Source organism: Rattus norvegicus, chromosome 4 (genome assembly GCF_036323735.1).
Source record: "Rattus norvegicus strain BN/NHsdMcwi chromosome 4, GRCr8, whole genome shotgun sequence".
Lineage (NCBI taxonomy): Eukaryota > Metazoa > Chordata > Mammalia > Rodentia > Muridae > Rattus > Rattus norvegicus.
Window position 1 is genome coordinate 158,439,827 of NC_086022.1, and position 21,167 is coordinate 158,460,993.

At 40.9% G+C, this 21,167-nt stretch overlaps 1 protein-coding gene and 1 pseudogene across 1 annotated transcript in view; one reads left to right on the plus strand and one right to left on the minus strand.

Moving 5' to 3' along the window:
- The window catches only part of Vom2r49 (vomeronasal 2 receptor, 49), a 47,108-nt gene that overhangs the window by 20,157 nt on the left and 5,784 nt on the right, over positions 1 to 21,167 (plus strand). Inside the window, exon 5 of the mRNA NM_001099515.1 lies at positions 14,719 to 14,842. Within this exon, the coding sequence (NP_001092985.1) occupies positions 14,719 to 14,842 (124 nt within the window). The remainder of the gene's footprint in view (positions 1 to 14,718; positions 14,843 to 21,167) is intronic.
- On the minus strand, positions 18,853 to 18,970 carry LOC120102735 (small nucleolar RNA SNORA17; annotated as a pseudogene).

Below are 21,167 nucleotides of genomic sequence, written 5' to 3' on the forward strand. Positions count from 1 at the left end.
TACATTTCGAGTGTTATTCCCTTTCCCCAGTTTCAGGGCAAACATCCCCCTAATCCCTCCCCCTCCCCTTCTTTATGGGTGTTCCCCTCCCCACCCTCCCCCCATTACTGCCCTCCCCCCAACACTCACGTTCACTGGGGGTTCAGTCTTAGCAGGACCAAGGGCTTCCCCTTCCACTGGTGATCTTACTAGAATATTCATTGCTACCTATGAGGTCAGAGTCCAGGGTCAGTCCATGTATAGTCTTTAGGTAGTGGCTTAGTCCCTGGAAGCTCTGGTTGATTGGCATTGTTGTTCATAAGGGGTATCGAGCTCCTTCAAGCTCTTCGAGTTCTTTCTCTGATTCCTTCAACAGGGGTCCCGTTCTCAGTTCAGTGGTTTGCTGCTGTCATTCGCCCCTGTATTTGCTGTATTCTGGATGTGTCTCTCAGGAGCGATCTACATCCGGCTCCTGTCGGCCTGCACTTTTTTGCTGCATTCATCTTGTCTAATTGGATGGCTGTATATGTATGGGCCACATGTGGGGCAGGCTCTGAATGGTGTTCCTTCTGTGTCTGTTTTAATCTTTGCGTCTCTATTCCCTGCCAAGGGTATTCTTGTTCCCCTTTTAAAGAAGGAGTGAAGCATTCACATTTTGATCATCTGTCTTGAGTTTCATTTGTTCTAGGCATCTAGGGTAATTCAAGCATTTGGGCTAATAGCCACTTATCAGTGAGTGCATACCATGTATGTCTTTCTGTGTTTGGGTTAGCTCACTCAGGATGATATTTTCCAGTTCCAGCCATTTGCCTACGAATTTCATAAAGTCGTTGTTTTTGATAGCTGAGTAATATTCCATTGTGTAGATGTACCATATGTTCTGTATCCATTCCTCTGTTGAAGGGCATCTGGGTTCCTTCCAGCTTCTGGCTATTATAAATAAGGCTGCAATGAACATAGTGGAGCACGTGTCTTTTTTGTATGTTGGGGCATCTTTTGGGTATATGCCCAAGAGAGGTATAGCTGGATCCTCAGGCATTTCAATGTCCAATTTTCTGAGGATCCTCCAGACTGATTTCAAGAATGGTTGTACCAGTTTGCAATCCCACCAACAATGGAGGAGATTTCCTCTTTCTCCACATCCTCGCCAGCATCTGTTGTCCCCTGAGTTTTTGATCTTAGCCATTCTCACTGTTGTGAGGTGAAATCTCAGGGTTTTTTTGATTTGCATTTCCCTTATGACTAAAGATGTTGAACATTTCTTTAGGTGTTTCTCCGCCATTCGGCATTCCTCAGCTGTGAATTCTTTGTTTAGCTCTGAGCCCCATTTTTTAATAGGGTTATTTGTTTCCCTCTGGTCTAACTTCTTGAGTTCTTTGTATATTTTGGATATAAGGCCTCTATCTGTTGTAGGATTGGTAAAGATCTTTTCCCAATCTGTTGGTTGCCGTTTTGTCCTAACCACAGTGTCCTTTGCCTTACAGAAGCTTTGCAGTTTTATGAGATCCCATTTGTCGATTCTTGATCTTAGAGCATAAGCCATTGGTGTTTTGTTCAGGAAATTTTTTCCAGTGCCCATGTGTTCCAGATGCTTCCCTAGTTTTTCTTCTATTAGTTTGAGTGTGTCTGGTTTGATGTGGAGGTCCTTGATCCACTTGGACTTAAGCTTTGTACAGGGTGATAAGCATGGATCGATCTGCATTCTTCTACATGTTGCCCTCCAGTTGAACCAGCACCATTTGCTGAAAATGCTATCTTTTTTCCATTGGATGGTTTTGGCTCCTTTGTCAAAAATCAAGTGACCATAGGTGTGTGGGTTCATTTCTGGGTCTTCAATTCTATTCCATTTGTCTATCTGTCTGTCTCTGTACCAATACCATGCAGTTTTTATCACTATTGCTCTGTAATACTGCTTGAGTTCAGGGATAGTGATTCCCCCTGAAGTCCTTTTATTGTTGAGGATAGCTTTAGCTATCCTGGGTTTTTTGTTATTCCAGATGAATTTGCAAATTGTTCTGTCTAAATCTTTGAAGAATTGGATTGGTATTTTGATGGGGATTGCATTGAATCTGTAGATTGCTTTTGGTAAAATGGCCATTTTTACTATATTAATCCTACCAATCCATGAGTATGGGAGATATTTCCATCTTCTGAGGTCTTCTTCAATTTCCTTCTTCAGTGTCTTGAAGTTCTTATTGTACAGATCTTTTACTTGCTTTGTTAAAGTCACTCCGAGGTACTTTATATTATTTGGGTCTATTATGAAGGGTGTCGTTTCCCTAATTTCTTTCTCGGCTTGTTTCTCTTTTGTATAGAGGAAGGCAACTGATTTATTTGAGTTAATTTTATACCCAGCCACTTTGCTGAAGTTGTTTATCAGCTTTAGTAGTTCTCTGGTGGAACTTTTGGGATCACTTAAATATACTATCATATCATCTGCAAATAGTGATATTTTGACTTCTTCTTTTCCGATCTGTATCCACTTGACATCCTTTTGTTGTCTGATTGCTCTGGCTAGAACTTCAAGAACTATATTGAATAAGTAGGGAGAGAGTGGGCAGCCTTGTCTAGTCCCTGATTTTAGTGGGATTGCTTCAAGTTTCTCTCCATTTAGTTTAATGTTAGCAACTGGTTTGCTGTATATGGCTTTTACCATGTTCAGGTATGGGCCTTGAATTCCTATTCTTTCCAGGACTTTTATCATGAAGGGGTGTTGAATTTTGTCAAATGCTTTCTCAGCATCTAATGAAATGATCATGTGGTTTTGTTCTTTCAGTTTGTTTATATAATGGATCACGTTGATGGTTTTCCGTATATTAAACCATCCCTGCATGCCTGGGATGAAGCCTACTTGGTCATGGTGTATGATTGTTTTGATGTGCTCTTGGATTCGGTTTGCCAGAATTTTGTTGAGTATTTTTGCGTCGATATTCATAAGGGAAATTGGTCTGAAGTTCTCTTTCTTTGTTGTGTCTCTGTGTGGTTTAGGTATAAGAGTAATTGTGGCTTCGTAGAAGGTATTCGGTAGTGATCCATCTGTTTCAATTTTGTGGAATAGTTTGGATAATATTGGTATGAGGTCTTCTATGAAGGTTTGATAGAATTCTGCACTAAACCCGTCTGGACCTGGGCTCTTTTTGGTTGGGAGACCTTTAATGACTGCTTCTATTTCCCTAGGAGTTATGGGGTTGTTTAACTGGTTTATCTGTTCCTGATTTAACTTCGGTACCTGGTATCTGTCTAGGAAATTGTCCATTTCCTGAAGATTTTCAAGTTTTGTTGAATATAGGTTTTTATAGTAAGATCTGATGGTTTTTTGAATTTCCTCTGAATCTGTTGTTATGTCTCCCTTTTCATTTCTGATTTTGTTAATTTGGACGCACTCTCTGTGTCCTCTCATTAGTCTGGCTAAGGGTTTATCTATCTTGTTGATTTTCTCAAAGAACCAACTTTTGGTTCTGTTGATTCTTTCTATGGTCCTTTAAGTTTCTACTTGGTTGATTTCAGCTCTGAGTTTGATTATTTCCTGCCTTCTACTCCTCCTGGGTGTATTTGCTTCTTTTTGTTCTAGAGCTTTTAGGTGTGCTGTCAAGCTGCTGACATATGCTCTTTCCTGTTTCTTTCTGCAGGCACTCAGCGCTATGAGTTTTCCTCTTAGCACAGCTTTCATTGTGTCCCATAAGTTTGGGTATGTTGTACCATCATTTTCATTAAATTCTAAAAAGTTTTTAATTTCTTTCTTTATTTCTTCCTTGACCAGGTTATCATTGAGTAGAGCATTGTTCCATTTCCAAGTATATGTGGACATTCTTCCTTGATTGTTATTGAAGACCAGTTTTAGGCCGTGGTGGTTCGATAGCACGCATGGGATTATTTCTATCTTTCTGTACCTGTTGAGGCCCGTTTTTTGACCAATTATATGGTCAATTTTGGAGAAAGTACCATGAGGAGCTGAGAAGAAGGTATATCCTTTTGCTTTAGGATAGAATGTTCTATAAATATCCGTTAGGTCCATTTGGCTCATGACTTCTCTTAGTCTGTCTACATCTCTGTTTAATTTCTGTTTCCATGATCTGTCCATTGATGAGAGTGGGGTGTTGAAATCTCCCACTATTATTGTGTGAGGTGCAATGTGTGTTTTGAGCTTTAGTAAGGTTTCTTTTACATATGTAGGTGCCCTTGTATTTGGGGCATAGATATTTAGGATTGAGAGTTCATCTTGGTGGATTTTTCCTTTGATGAATATGAAGTGTCCTTCCTTATCTTTTTTGATGACTTTTAGTTGAAAATTGATTTTATTTGGTATTAGAATGGCTACTCCAGCTTGCTTCTTCTGACCATTTGCTTGGAAAGTTGTTTTCCAGCCTTTCACTCTGAGGTAGTGTCTGTCTTTGTCTCTGAGGTGTGTTTCCTGTAGGCAGCAGAATGCAGGGTCCTCGTTGCGTATCCAGTTTGTTAATCTATTTCTTTTTATTGGGGAGTTGAGGCCATTGATATTGAGAGATATTAAGGAATAGTGATTATTGCTTCCCGTTATATTCATATTTGGATGTGAGGTTATGTTTGTGTGCTTTCATTCTCTTTGTTTTGTTGCCAAGACGATTAGTTTCTTGCTTCTTCTGGGGTATAGCTTGCCTCCTTATTTTGGGCTTTACCATTTATTATCCTTTGTAGTGCTGGATTTGTAGAAAGATATTGTGTAAATTTGGTTTTGTCATGGAATATCTTGGTTTCTCCATCTATGTTAATTGAGAGTTTCGCAGGATACAGTAACCTGGGCTGGCATTTGTGTTCTCTTAGGGTCTGAATGACATCAGTCCAGGATCTTCTGGCCTCCATAGTTTCTGGCGAGAAGTGTGGTGTGATTCTGATAGGTCTGCCTTTATATGTTACTTGACCTTTTTCCCTTACTGCTTTTAATATTCTTTCTTTATTTTGTGCGTTTGGTGTTTTGACTATTATGTGACGGGAGGTGTTTCTTTTCTGGTCCAATCTATTTGGAGTTCTGTAGGCATCTTGTATGCCTATGGGTATCTCTTTTTTTAGGTTAGGGAAGTTTTCTTCTATGATTTTGTTGAAGATATTTACTGGTCCTTTGAGCTGGGAGTCTTCACTCTCTTCTATACCTATTATCCTTAGGTTTGATCTTCTCATTGAGTCCTGGATTTCCTGTATGTTTTGGACCAGTAGCTTCTTCCACTTCACATCATCTTTGACAGTTGAGTCAATGATTTCTATGGAATCTTCTGCTCCTGAGATTCTCTCTTCCATCTCTTGAATTCTGTTGGTGAGGCTTGTATCTACAGCTCCTTTTCTCTTCTTTTGGTTTTCTATATCCAGGGTTGTTTCCATGTGTTCCTTCTTGATTGCTTCTATTTCCATTTTTAATTCCTTCAACTGTTTGATTGTGTTTTCCTGGAATTCTTTCAGGGATTTTTGCGATTCCTCTCTGTAGGCTTCTACTTGTTTATTAATGTTTTCCTGTGTTTCCCTAAGGGAGTTCATTTCTTTCTTGAAGTCCTCCAGCATCATGATCAAATTTGATTTTGAAACTAGATCTTGCTTTTCTGGTGTGTTTGGATATTCCATGTTTGTTTTGGTGGGAGAATTGGGCTCCGATGATGCCATGTAGTCTTGGTTTCTGTTGCTTGGGTTCCTGCGCTTGCCTCTCGCCATCAGATTATCTCTAGTGTTACTTTGTTCTGCTATTTCTGACAGTGGCTAGACTGTCCTATAAGCCTGTGTGTCAGGAGTGCTGTAGACCTGTTTTCCTCTCTTTCAGTCAGTTATGGGGACAGAGTGTTCTGCTTTCGGGCGTGTAGTTTTTCCTCTCTACAGGTCTTCAGCTGTTCCTGTGGGCCTGTGTCTTGAGTTCACCAGGCAGCTTTCTTGCAGCAGAAAAGTTGGTCTTACCTGTGGTCCCGAGGCTCAAGTTCGCTCGTGGGGTGCTGCCCACGGGCTCTCTGCAGCGGCAGCAACCAGCAAGATCTGTGCCGCCCCTTCCGGGAGCTTCAGTGCACCAGGGTTCCAGATGGCCTTTGGTGTTTTCCTCTGGCGTCCGAGATGTGTGCACAGAGAGCAGTCTCTTCTGGTTTCCCAGGCTTGTCTGCCTCTCTGAAGGTTTAGCTCTCCCTCCCATGGGATTTGGGTGCAGAGAACTGTTTATCTGGTCTGTTTCCCTCAGGTTCCGGCGGTGTCTCAGGCAGGGGTCCTGCCGCTCCTGGGCCCTCCCCCACAGGAGCCCAGAGGCCTTATACAGTTTCCTCTTGGGCCAGGGATGTGGGCAGGGGTGGGCAGTGTTGGTGGTCTCTTCTGCTCTGCAGCCTCAGGAGTGCCCACCTGATCAGGCGGTGAGGTCTCTTTCCCACAGGGTCTGAGAGCAGAGAGCTGCTGCGGGCCGGGATCCGCGGGCGTAGGACCTCCGGCAAACACAGGATGTGCCCGGTCCTAGATGAACTCTGCCTCTGTGTGTCCCGATCTCACCAGGCAGCTCTCTTGCAGCAGACAAGTTGGTCTTACCTGTGGTCCTGAGGCTCAAGTTTGCTCGCGGGGTGCTGCCCAAGGGCTCTCTGCGGTGGCAGCAACCAGGAAGCCTAAGTTTCTTTTCTATTCTTTTTTTTTCGTCTTTATTAAATTGGATATTTCTTATTTACATTTCAAGTGTTATTCCCTTTCCCAGTTTCCAAGCCAACATCCCCCTAACCCTCGCCATCCGCTTCTATATGGGTGTTCCCCTCCCCATCCTCTGCCCATTACCACGCTCCCCCCAAGAATCCTGTACAGTGGGGGTCCAGCCTTTGCAGGACCAAGGGCTTTCCCTTCCACTGGTGCCCTTACTAGGCTATTCATTGCTGCCTATGCAGTTGGAACTCAGGGTCAGTCCATGTATGGTCTTTAGGTAGTGGCTTAGTCCCTGGAAGCTCTGATTGGTTGGGATTGTTGTTCATATGGGGTCTCAAGCCCCTTCAGCTCTTTTAGTCCTTTCTCTGATTCCTTCAACGGGGGTTCAATTCTCAGTTAGGTGTTTTAATGATGGCATTTTCCTATGTATTTGCTGTATTCTGGCTGTGTCTCTCAGGAGAGATCTACATCCGGCTCCTGTTGGCCTGCACTTCTTTGCTTCATCCATCTTACCTAGTTTGGTGGCTGTGTATGTATGGGCCACAGGTGGGGCAGGCTCTGAATGGGCGTTCCATTAGCCTCTGTTCTAAACTTTGCCTCCCTATTCCCTCCCAAGAGTATTCTTGTTCCCTTTTTAAAGAACGAGTGATGCATTTGCATTTTGGTCATCCTTCTTGAGTTTCATGTGTTCTGTGCATCTAGGGTACTTCGAGCATTTGGGCTAATATCCACTTATCACTAAGTGTATACCATGTGTGTTTTTCTGTGATTGGGTTACCTCACTCAGCATGATATTTTCTGGTTCCATCCATTTGCCTATGAATTTCATAAAGTCATTGTATTTGATAGCTGAGTAGTATTCCACTGTATAGATGTACCATATTTTCTGTATTCATTCCTCTGTTGAAGGTCATCCGGGTTCTTTCCAGCTTCTGGCTATTATAAATAAGTCTGCTATGAACATAGTGGAGCATGTGTCTTTGTAATATGTTGGGGCATCTTTTGGGTATATGCCCAAGAGTGGTATATCTGGGTCCTTAGGTAGTTCAATGTCCAATTTTCTGAGGAACCTCCAGACTGATTATGAGAATGGTTGTACCAGTCTGCAATCCCATCAAAAATGGAGGAGTGTTCCTCTTTCTCCGCATCCTTGCCAGCATCTCCTGTTGCCCAAGTTTTTGATTTTAGCTATTCTGACCGGTGTGAGGTGGAATCACAAGGTTGTTTTGATTTGCATTTCCCTTATGTCTAATGATGTTGAGCATTTCTTTAGTTGCTTCTCAATCATTCGTCATTCCTCAGCTGTGAATTCTTTGTTCAGCTCTGAACCCCATTTTTAATAGGGTTATTTGTCTCCCTGCAATCTATCTTTGTGAGTTCGTTGTATATTTTAGATATAAGCTCTCTATCAGTCATAGGATTGGTAAAGATCTTTTCCCAATCTGTTGGTTGTCATTTTGTCCTAACAACAGTGTCCTTTTTCCTACTTGTAGTTTTATGAAATTCCATTTGTTGATTCATGATCTTAGAGCATAAGCCATTGGTGTTTTGTTCAGGAAATTTTTTCCAGTGCCCATGTGTTTGAGATTTTTCCCCACTTTTTCTTCTGTTAGTTTGAGTGTATCTGGTGAAGTCCACTTGGACTTAATCTTTGTACAGGGTGATAAGAAGGATCGATCTGCATTCTTCTACATGCTGACCTCCAGTTTGAACCAACACCATTTGCTGACAATGCTATCTTTCTTCCATTGGATGATTTTGGCTCCTTTGTCAAAAATCAAGTGATATAAAATACCATGGTGTGACTTTAACCAAGCAAGTGAAAGATCTGTATGATAACAACTTCAAGCCTCTGAAGAAAGGAATTGAAAAAGATCTCAGAGGATGGAAAGATCTCCCATGCTCATCAACTGGCAGGATTAATATAGTAAAAATGGCCATTTTACCAAAAGCGATCTACAGATTCAATGCATCCCCTTCAAAATTCCAATCCAATTCTTCATAGAGTTAGACAGAACAATTTTCAAATTCATCTAGAATAACAAAATACCCAGATAGCTAAAACTATCCTCAACAATAAAAGGACTTCCAGGGGGATCATTATCCCTGAATTCAAGCAGTACTACAGAGCAATAGTGATAAAAACTGTATAGTATTGGTATAGAGGCAGGCAGATATTTTAGTGGAATAGAATTGAAGACACAGAAATGAACCCACATACCTATGGTCACTTGATTTTTGACAAAGGAGCCAAAACCATCCAATGGAAAAATTTTCTTTTCTTAATCCTCTTCTGCTATCAGCAGGAATCAGTTGCAGGAAGTCATCAGCTTTTGGCCTAGGAAGAGCAAAACCAAGTTAATTGACAAAGGCCATCAACTTCTACTCCCAAAATAGAAAACGAGAATTAAATCCCCAGAAGCCATCAGTTTTTGGGTACCAGGACAGTAAGAGAGTGTTAATGGGCAGAGATTTTCATCCTTTGTCCTTCATCTGTCACTGTGTCCCACCTCAGTACCTAATTGTAGGAGGTAGGACACCAGCAAATTGCCTCTCCTTCCTGTCTGCTCTTATGGGAGTTGGGTATACCCTATCATTGACTTATTCTGTCAAATCTCTCCCTGATTTGTCACTTTCTGCCCCTCAATTAGAAGTTATTTTCATTTCTTAAAATAACATAAAACTTTATTTTGAAGGACTTTTAACTCAGTTATTGTTATGTGAAATATGATGTTTGATTTTCAACAACAGAACCATAAGATATGTAAATCTTCAAAAACAAACATAGCCAACAGAAGAAATACATTTGGAGAGAGAAGCAAGTATAAAGTGTGACCTTGATTCTAACAGAGATAGTTATAATTCAAAGTCTGGTAAATATGCCAAGCAATTCAATTTTTTTTTTGGTTCTTTTTTTTTTTCGGAGCTGGGGACCGAAGCAATTCAATTTTACAAGTTGATAATATGCCAGAATAGTCAGAGTATGAGTAGAAAGGAAGAACCACTTCTAAAGCTTAAATCCAAACAATTCTGGTTGATTTCTTAATATGGCGTGAGATATTAATATAGTTTAATTCTCGTGTCTCCAAGAATCTGTTTTCCACTCACCATTTCCCCATTGTATGTTTTTGGCATTCATTTCAAGTATTTCTTGACTATCCATGTGTACAATTACTTATAGATAAATTCTGTCCTGGTAATCTGTGTTTGTGGTTTTTATGTTTTGTCAGTATCATTATGCTTAAATGTCTATAGCTGTGAAGTATTTTTGAAATAAGATGAAGCACAGCCTTTCGCTTTATTGTTCTGGCTATTTGGGGTCTTGTGTGACTCCAGGTAAGTTTTAGGATATTTCATCCTTAGATATGTTTTCATTTGCTTGCTTTAAAAAAATGACATTGAAATTTCACAGGGGATTACAATGGATATGTGGAAGGCTTTGAAGGGTATTTGAGAGAGATTATGAAATTGTTTCCATCCTTTCTTTTTTCCTCCATCTTTTTTTAAATTGGGTATTTCTTATTTACATTTCTTTTTTTGTGGTTTTTTTTTTTCACATTTTTTTTATTAACTTGAGTATTTCTTATATACATTTCGAGTGTTATTCCCTTTCCCGGTTTCCGGGCCAACATCCCCCTAATCCCTCCCCTTCCTTATGGGTGTTCCCCTCCCAACCCTCCCCCCATTGCCGCCCTCCCCCCATAGACTAGTTCACTGGGGGTTCAGTCTTAGCAGGACCCAGGGCTTCCCCTTCCACTGGTGCTCTTACTAGGATATTCATTGCTACCTATGGGGTCAGAGTCCAGGGTCAGTCCATGTATAGTCTTTAGGTAGTGGCTTAGTCTCTGGAAGCTCTGGTTGCTTGGCATTGTTGTACTTTTGGGGTCTCGAGCCCCTTCAAGCTTTTCCAGTTCTTTCTCTGATTCCTTCAATAGGGGACCTAGTCTCAGTTCAGTGGTTTGCTGCTGGCATTCGCCTCTGTATTTGCTGTATTCTGGCTGTGTCTCTCAGGAGCGATCTACATCCGGCTCCTGTCGGTCTGCACTTCTTTGCTTCATCCATCTTGTCTAATTGGGTGGCTGTATATGTATGGGCCACATGTGGGGCAGGCTCTGAATGGGTGTTCCTTCAGTCTCTGTTTTAATCTTTGCCTCTCCCTTCCCTGCCAAGGGTATTCTTTTTCCTCATTTAAAGAAGGAGTGAAGCATTCACATTTTGATCATCCGTCTTGAGTTTCGTTTGTTCTAGGGATCTAGGGTAATTCAAGCATTTGGGCTAATAGCCACTTATCAATGAGTGCATACCATGTATGTCTTTCTGTGATTGGGTTAGCTCACTCAGGATGATATTTTCCAGTTCCAACCATTTGCCTACGAATTTCATAAACTCGTTGTTTTTGATAGCTGAGTAATATTCCATTGTGTAGATGTACCACATTTTCTGTATCCATTCCTCTGTTGAAGGGCATCTGGGTTCTTTCCATTTTCTGGCTATTATAAATAAGGCTGCGATGAACATAGTGGAGCACGTGTCTCTTTTATATGTTGAGGCATCTTTTGGGTATATGCCCAAGAGAGGTATAGCTGGATCCTCAGGCAGTTCAATGTCCAATTTTCTGAGGAACCTCCAGACTGATTTCCAGAATGGTTTTACCATTCTGCAACCCCACCAACAATGGAGGAGTGTTCCTCTTTCTCCACATCCTCGCCAGCATCTGCTGTCACCTGAGTTTTTGATCTTAGCCAATCGCACTGGTGTGAGGTGAAATCTCAGGGTTGTTTTGATTTGCATTTCCCTTATGACTAAAGATGTTGAACATTTCTTTAGGTGTTTCTCAGCCATTCGGCATTCCTCAGCTGTGAATTCTTTGTTTAGCTCTGAACCCCATTTTTTAATAGGGTTATTTGTTTCCCTGCAGTCTAACTTATTGAGTTCTTTGTATATTTTGGATATAAGGCCTCTATCTGTTGTAGGATTGGTAAAGATCTTTTCCCAATCTGTTGGTTGCCGTTTTGTCCTAACCACAGTGTCCTTTGCCTTACAGTAGCTTTGCAGTTTTATGAGATCCCATTTGTCGATTCTTGATCTTAGAGCATAAGCCATTGGTGTTTTGTTCAGGAAATTTTTTCCAGTGCCCATGTGTTCCAGATGCTTCCCTAGTTTTTCTTCTATTAGTTTGAGTGTGTCTGGTTTGATGTGGAGGTCCTTGATCCACTTGGACTTAAGCTTTGTACAGGGTGATAAGCATGGATCGATCTGCATTCTTCTATATGTTGCCCTCCAGTTGAACCAGCACCATTTGCTGAAAATGCTATCTTTTTTCCATTGGATGGTTTTGGCTCCTTTGTCAAAAATCAAGTGACCATAGGTGTGTGGGTTCATTTCTGGGTCTTCAATTCTATTCCATTTGTCTATCTGTCTGTCTCTGTACCAATACCATGCAGTTTTTATCACTATTGCTCTGTAATACTGCTTGAGTTCAGGGATAGTGATTCCCCCTGAAGTCCTTTTATTGTTGAGGATAGCTTTAGCTATCCTGGGTTTTTTGTTATTCCAGATGAATTTGCAAATTGTTCTGTCTAAATCTTTGAAGAATTGGATTGGTATTTTGATGGGGATTGCATTGAATCTGTAGATTGCTTTTGGTAAAATGGCCATTTTTACTATATTAATCCTGCCAATCCATGAGCATGGGAGATCTTTCCATCTTCTGAGGTCTTCTTCAATTTCTTTCCTCAGTGTCTTGAAGTTCTTATTGTACAGATCTTTTACTTGCTTGGTTAAAGTCGCACCGAGGTACTTTATATTATTTGGGTCTTATTTACATTTCAAATGTTACTCCCTTTCCCAGTTTCCAGGCCAATATCCCTCTAACCTTCTATGTGGGTGTGTCCCTCCTCATCCCCCCCACCCCTAGAAGTTACTTTCAAATATGGGTGCTTTCTTCTACAAAGTAAATCTAGGACTGAGCCATGCCACAACTATAAAAAGGGGTTTGTTTGTTAGTTTGTTTGTTTGTTTAGTAAATAAGCACAATATCAGGGTGAAGAGTGTGATTAAATATCCTACGACAGATATTTCTGGATTTGAAATTTAAAACTATATGCACAAGCTTCTGTAAGGCAAAGGACACTGTGGTTAGGACAAAACGGCAACCAACAGATTGGGAAAAGATCTTTACCAATCCTACAACAGATAGAGGCCTTATATCCAAAATATACAAAGAACTCAAGAAGTTAGACCGCAGGGAAACAAATAACCCTATTAAAAATGGGGTTCAGAGCTAAACAAAGAATTCACAGCTGAGGAATGCCGAATGGCTCAGAAACACCTAAAGAAATGTTCAACATCTTTAGTCATAAGGGAAATGCAAATCAAAAAAACCCTGAGATTTCACCTCATACCAGTGAGAATGGCTAAGATCAAAAACTCAGGTGACAACAGATGCTGGCGAGGATATGGAGAAAGAGGAACACTCCTCCATTGTTGGTGGGATTGCAGACTGGTACAACCATTCTGGAAATCAGTCTGGAGGTTCCTCAGAAAATTGGACATTGAACTGCCTGAGGATCCAGCTATACCTCTCTTGGGCATATACCCAAAAGATGCCCCAACATATAAAAAAGACACGTGCTCTACTATGTTCATCACAGCCTTATTTATAATAGCCAGAAGCTGGAAAGAACCTAGATGCCCTTCAGCAGAGGAATGGATACAGAAAATGTGGTACATCTACACAATGGAATATTACTCAGCTATCAAAAACAATGACTTTACGAAATTCGTGGGCAAATGGTTGGAACTGGAAAATATCATGCTGAGTGAGGTAACCCAATCATAGAAAAACACACATGGTATGCACTCATTGATAAGTGGCTATTAGCCCAAATGCTTGAATTACCCTAGATGCCTAGAACACATGAAACTCAAGACGGATGATCAAAATGTGAATGCTTCACTCCTTCTTTAAAAGGGGAACAAGAATACCCTTGGCAGGGAATAGGGAGGCAAAGATTAAAACAGAGACAGAAGAAACACCCATTCAGAGCCTGTCCCACATGTGGCCCATACATATACAGCCACCCAATTAGACAAGATGGATGAAGCAAAGAAGTGCAGGCAGACAGGAACCGCATGTAGATCTCTCCTGAGAGACAAAGCAAGAATACAACAAATACAGAGGTGAATGCCAGCAGCAAACCACTGAACTAAGAACAGGACCACCATTGAAGGAATCAGAGAAAGAACTGGAAGAGCTTGAAGGGGCTCGAGACCCCATATGAACAACAATGCCAAGCAACCAGAGCTTCCAGGGACTAAGCCACTACCTAAAGACTATATATGGACTGACCCTGGACTCTGACCCCATAGGTAGCAATGAATATCCTAGTAAGAGCACCAGTGGAAGGGGAAGCCCTGGGTCCTGCTAAGACTGAATGTGATTGTTGGGGGGAGGGCGGCAATGGGGGGAGGATGGGGAGGGGAACACCTATAAAGAATGGGAGGGGGAGGGATTAGGGGGATGTTGGCCCGGAAACCGGGAAAGGGAATAACACTCGAAATGTAAATAAGAAATACTCAAGTTAAAATAAATAAATAAAAATAAATAAATAAATAAATAAAAACTATATGCACATTCATCACCTTATTGTTAGAACTGTTCACCCTGAACATCTCTGTGATGTGATAAAAAGAGTTAACACATAGTAATGGGGAAATTTATGGTCGTCACAAGACCTAATAATTTTTCTCCAATGGAAAACACTGGGTATATCAACCACCCCAAAGCAGGTCTCGTGTTCAGGAGCAGGGTGGCTGGGCAGCACAAGAGGGGAATACAATATATACATTATTTATTAAAAATTATATTAAATTTAACGAAATATATAAAATAAAAAAATAGCAGGTCAATGAAATAAAATAAAGCAGGAGCTCAAAAGAGAGATAGAGGAAGAGAGAGAGAAAGATAGAAACAGACTCTTGACTTCACACTCTCTAAAAGCATGGTAATTCTGTGGTTATTACAGTACACAGATGTCCTGCTGAAATTTACCATCTGAATGCTAATACTGAGTGTCATGAATTGACTTCCTTCCCTTTTCTATGTCTCCTATACAGACACCTTTTTCTGTTTGCAGTCCAAGTTGTCCTCTTGGATTTAGGAAATCACCTGTTGAAGGGAAACCATTCTGTTGTTTTGATTGTCTCCCATGTCCAGATGGAGAGATTGCAAATGAAACAGGTATTTATAAAATGAATATGACTGTGGATATTTTTGAAAGTGGTTCTGAATGTGAAAATTTCTTGAAATGATTCTAACTGTTGAAATTTATAGAAATGGTTCTGAATGTGGAAATATCTAGAAATGGTTCTGAATGAGGACATTTCTAGAAATGTTTCTGAATGTGGAAATGTTGCACCACAGGATCGAGGAATGTATTTCAACACATGAAGACACAGTTATATTTATGTTGCTAACTCCCCAAGTTTAAAACAAGTTCTTGCTGGGTAGATGCAGCAAAGGTTTTAATCCCAACTCTCAGTATATGGATCTCTGAGTTCAAGGCCTTCCTAATGTACAGAATGAGTTTCAGGACAGCCAGGACTGCACAGAGAAACCATGTCTTGAAAAACACAACAAAAACCAAACAAAAATCTTGATTTCAACCCAATGATTTTTGTTACTATTGTTTGTTTATCTGCTTGTTTTATTTATCTAAGCTGCCTGGATTGGTCTCAAACTCCTGGGCTCCAGCAATTCTCTAGGCTTAGTCTCCTGGGTGACTAAGACCACAGTAGTGTGCTCCTACATATGGTCCTGTTTTGTCTTCTGCACATCTGCATTGAGTTTAATGTGTTTTCTTCCCCTCCCCCTGTTTTTCACTACTAGTTCTATTACTGCTGTAGTAGTGTTAATGAGATAACTTAGCACTCACTTTATACTGTAAACAGTTAGTGCTCCCTATATACCCTAAACTATAAGATGCATTATAAAGTGTGACCTTATTTCAAGCTTACAATAAATACTAATAATAACCAATATTCTATTCACAAGGAAATTAAATTTCAGGACTGGAGAGGTGGCTCAACAGTTAAAAGCACTAACTGTTCTTCCAGAGATTGTGAGTTCAATTCCCAACAACCACAGAGGGGCTTTCAATCATGTGTAAAGGGATTTGATGCCCTCTTCTGGTGTGTCTGAAAAACACACCAGCTACAGTCTATTCCTATGCATAAAAAATAAATAAACCTTTAGAAAAATCCTCTTTCTCTTACCCCTTTCTCTCCCCATTCCTTTCCTCAATTCTCTCCACATGCTCATATCTGGCCTCTACTCTCCTCTTCCTCCTCCTCCTCCCTCCTCATCTTCATCCTCCTCCTCCTCCTCCTCCTCCTTCTTCTTCTTCCTCTTCTTCTTCTTCTTCTTCTTCTTCTTCTTCTTCTTCTTCTTCTTCTTCTTCTTCTTCTCTCTCTCTCTCTCTCTCTCTCTCTCTCTCTCTTTCCCTCTCTTACCCCCCACCCTGTCTCCACCATTCCAATAAACCTCATCCACATGAAAAAAAAGAAAATTAAATTTAGGAGAAACTGTATAAATTGCTATGATCATACACCCTAGAGACAGCTGAGACAAAGTACAGACATGTCAAATGTGAGGAAATGCTAAACATTGTACCTGAGTTACATTGATGAAAGCTGAACCTGGAGCCCTGGGACCCTGGGACCACTTCTTATGGTTAATAATAGAAACTATATAAATATTTGTTTAGGACTAAGTAAGTATTTGCCATATGATTTAATACTTTTCCCTTGTAATTACTTTGATTCTTGTGGGAGCTCGTATTATGCATTCCCTGGTATGGTAAACTTGCATGAGACCACTGTACAATCAAGCACTGAGTGATTCCAGAGGATGAGTGATGTGCAGGGCTGAGTGATGTGCAGGGCTGAGTGCTGTGCAGGGCTGAGTGCTGTGCAGGGCTGAGTGATGTGCAGGGCTGAGTGCTGTGCAGGGATGAGTGATGTGCAGGGATGTTCTGCCCACTCTCCGCTGACTTCCCTGCTGTCACTTCTTCCTCAGAATGATTGTAATTGCAAAGCCTTCCCAGAGCTTGGCAACAATGCTTCCTAGCAGATTTGTTTGTTTTGTTTTGTATACTTATTTCACATCCAACATTTATTTCTAAGGAGGTATTTTGTCATACCAATTCTATTCTCCTGAATGGAATCTTTACTTAAAAAAGAACATTTAGAATAAGGTGCTTTGCTCTTTTTGCTAGCAAAGTAGTGGTAGTCCAGACTAATGACTTCCTGAGTGCTGGGTTTTGCAGATAAACACTACCAAGTCCTTGTTCTGTACACTTTAAAAAATTAACTTTGTATTGGTTCTTTTTGAATTTTACATCATACACCTCAATCCCACTCATCTTCCCATCTCCCCTGTGTCCCTTGCAACCTACCCCTACCCCAAACAAAAAATGTCTTGTTGTAGAAGCTGTAGTGTGTCACAATGACTCTCAGCATACCCTTATATCCACATTTCTTTGCTTGCCAATGTTCATTCCAAGGACTTGTTAGTCTGCTCTAAACCTCTGGCTTCTGCAACTCTATCAATACTGGAACCTCAGTAGGACTCCTCTCAGATATCCTGTTGTTCAGTGTCATGAATTCCTATAATTTTGATATGTAGGATGAGCCCCTTCATGTACTCCAACAGTTAGTTCATAGTAGGGTAGAGGTAGAAGAGGGCAAATTCAAAGCACTGAATCTGGGCCTGAAAAGTATCTGAGATAGTCAGCCCATCAGTTTTCCTGCTTTCATGCCCTTGAGGCCAGGTCACCAGGAACTCCTGCTGGGAAGGCCAGCTCCACCGTGCTACCCAGGTGATGTTAAGGGTCTGTTCTCCCAAGTGCTGCTGCTGGTTGTGGGACATGACCAGTTCTCTCATTTTCATGATCCCTAGGCCAGATCTTCTGCCTGCCATGGATGGAAAGGGACAAGCAGAGGGAGGAAGGAGCTTCTCCTTGGTCAGCACCACTGGCCAGCAGAGAAGAAGCAGGCCTGGCTCTCCCATATGCCTGTCCTGGGGGCTACCTTACCTGCTACCCCCACATCTAGGGCAAGCTCTACTGTGCTAATCAAGTATTGTTCAGGGCCTGCTATCCTGAGTGCTGCAACAGGCAAGGGGTATGGACAGCTCTCCTACACTGATGCCCTTGGAGCCAGTTCTCCTATCTGCTGTAGGTGGAAAAGGGCAATGAGGAGGATATCTCTCACTCACCCATTCAATTGAGGCCAGCTCTTCCATGCTCATGCCCTTGCTGCTGACTCAGTTGGGCTCCACACTCCAACACCAGCATCAGCTCTATTGTGTTGCCAAATGGTGGTACAGGGTTCTTTGTCCTGAGTGCTGTTGCTGGTGAAGGACAAAAGGGGAAAAGAGTATCTCTCCCTCATCCACTCCATCACACAGGGACAAGAGCTATGGCTAGGTCTCCCATGGTGGGGTGCACAACTCACCTGCACCTCCAGAGGCATGCAGGGCCAACACTACTGAGTACTGCATCTGGTCAATAGTGGAGTCAGCACTCAGGCTTTCATGTCCCCAGAGCCAGTTCTCCCACAAAGTCCAGGCAAGGGGTGTAGCCATTTCTGCACAGTCCTCTGATATCAGCATGTCCCTAGTTGGCATCCCAGACCATGGATATCCACTTGGCCTTAGTAACAGACTTCTGCTGGTGCAGGGTCACACAACCGGATGTGGTCTCCAGTGGCAGCACAGGCCAGGAACCAATCAACACCTTGTTCATGATAGCTGTTTCTTACTATCCTGGAATCTCCAGTTCTGCCTAAATTTATTGTGTCCACAGCTATATTTTTCTTTTTCTTTTCCATTTCTCTGCCACCCAATTGCTCCTCTTTGTGGTACCCGGGATCTGTGAGTGTCTGAATTTGTCTAAGGAGTAGTCTTAAGATCTACTTCCTGCTCATGCTTTATGGTGTCAGGCAAGCATTATCTCTGGCATTGTCTGTCCTTCTCCCCAGCCCTAAACAGTAACCAACTCATGGTCGTTTCACTGCCTCAGGCTAGCCACCTGTCCAGGCATGAGGGCACCAATCTGGTGGACATCTTGGGCTTCCTCCTCATCTGGACTGTGGCCTCCAGTCCCAGAAAGAATTCTTCTAGTCTCCTGGGAGCCACTGGAGCCTCTGAAGCATTGGACTGGTGGTCTCTTAAGTTCTCTTTTTTTCAGGGTTGTTAGGCTACCAATCATAGGTCAGAACTCTGAAAGTAGACTTTGTTTCTCTTCTCTTCGCATCCTACTGATACAGATGTAACACAGTAGCCTACCCACAACCCTTCTAGGGTGAGGCCTTGTTCTGTACTTTGATGAACGTCAAATACTACCATATTCTTAGAGAAGCAATACATTGATAGATAACAAGACAAGACAATACATCTACCTCATACTCTCTAGGAATAACAACTCTTTAAAGTACCTTTAGTTTTATCTAATATGCTTATGGGAATCATTCCCTCTTTACCCCATTGCAGTATTTTCTGTGCCATCAGCAGAAGGCTTGATATTTCCAAGTATATATGACTGAATCTCTTTTTCCTCATATTCTAACATCTACCAACTGTTAAAGTACATTATCCTTAAACTTCTATACTTATTCTTTTATATAATGTGGATAAATAGTTTTATGTGCTATGCCTTAAAATATTAATTTTGAAAAAGCACTTTGCAATTTTCTATTTACTGAAAAGAAGTAATTTATTTGGATGATATAATCCCATTTTATTAAATAATTCTAGAAAAATATCTCTATCATTATCATTCATTTAGAACATTTTTGTGCTGAGAATAGAACCTAAAGCTTTCCATATTCTATGCATGTGCTCCAGACTGAGCTGTATCCACAGGTCATGCATTTATCATCATAAATTTTTTCATTACATCTACTAAATTCAATCTGGCTCACCATATATATACCTTTTAAAATAGATTCAGGTGTGGGTTCCATGGCTCACTGGCTTTTCAGTAGCTGCTAATAGTTCACTATATTCTTAGAATATCACATCTATTCTCTTACAGTTGTTAGGTCAGTTTTAGTTCCTGTGTATTATTTTTCTTCAAACCACCAATGTCTAGCTACTTATGTCAAAGGAAATATTCTTCAGAATCAAAAGGGCAGAATGAGCAGAACTGATAGCCAAGCATATTGACTTTGATAATGACCATGAAGATACCACTATCCCTGAAAATAACCAGTGTAGAGCACTGGAAAAACCTAATTTGAACTTCTCTTGGAAGAGAAATTAACAATACAGAATGATTAATTCTTTACTGGTAATTTTAGAATGGTCTTGTGACCTATAAACTCACAGTTGAATATGCAATCGTTTTCCTTCCTTTTTTTCTTTCCTTTCCTTTTTCTTTTCTTTTCTTTTCTCTTCTTTTCTTTTGAGATAAGGCCTCACTGTAAAATGCCTGACCAGGCCAGAAATGTGGTATGTAGTCCAGGCTGGCTGGTAACCCAGATGAGTGCTAGAATTACAGGTGTGCAGTATAGTGCTTGCTATAGTTATTTTTCTAACTAAAGATGGGTCCCCTGGAAGTATCATTCAGAGAGAATGAAGTCTAAGCTTAGTGAATAAGACTTCCCATTATACTGGATTTGTCTTAAATATTCAGACACATAACTTTACCTGTTTCCTTTTCTAAAGACACTATCTGAAGAAAATTATTAATATTCTGTAAATGTATAGGAAATTCAGGTAGCTTTAATTATATATGGTAAATATTTATTGAAAATGAAGTGCAAAATTATTTTTCCTTTACAAAACCTCTAATCAGAGTTCAATTAAGGATATTAAGGAACTCAAGGAAACAAGTATATTTTATCTGAAGAAAAACAATTCACCCCATTCTCAGTTCAATGAATGAACTCTCAGTTCAAGAGTCTGAATCTGTACTTGTAATGCTCTGTCAGAGCCTCTCAGAAGAGAACTACATCAAGTTTCTGTTAGCATGTACTTCTTGGCATCAACAATGTTGTCTGGGTTTGGTGGCTATATGTATATGGGCTGGATCCCCAGGTGGGGCAGTCTCTAAATGGCCTTTCCTTCAGTATCTGCTCCAAACTTTGTATCTGTATTTCCTCCTATGGATATTTTGTTCCCCCTTCAAAGAAAGACAGAAGTACCAACACTTTGCTCATCCTCATTCTTGAGCTTCATGTGGTCTCTGGATTGTATCTTGGGTAATCCAAGCTTTTGGTAATCCACTTGTGAGTGAGTGCATACCATGTGAGATTTTTGTGTAATTGGGTTACCTCACACAGGATATTTTCTAGTTCCACTAATTTTCCTATGAATTTCATGAAATTGTTGTTTTTAACAGCTAAGTAGGTCTCCATTGTATAAATGTACCACATTTTCTGAATCCATTCATCCATTCTGTGTCCATTGAGGAATATCTGGGTTCTTTCCATCTTCTGACTATATAAACAAGGCTTCTATGAACACAGTATAGAATGAGTCCTTGTATTGGAGCAAGTTTGAG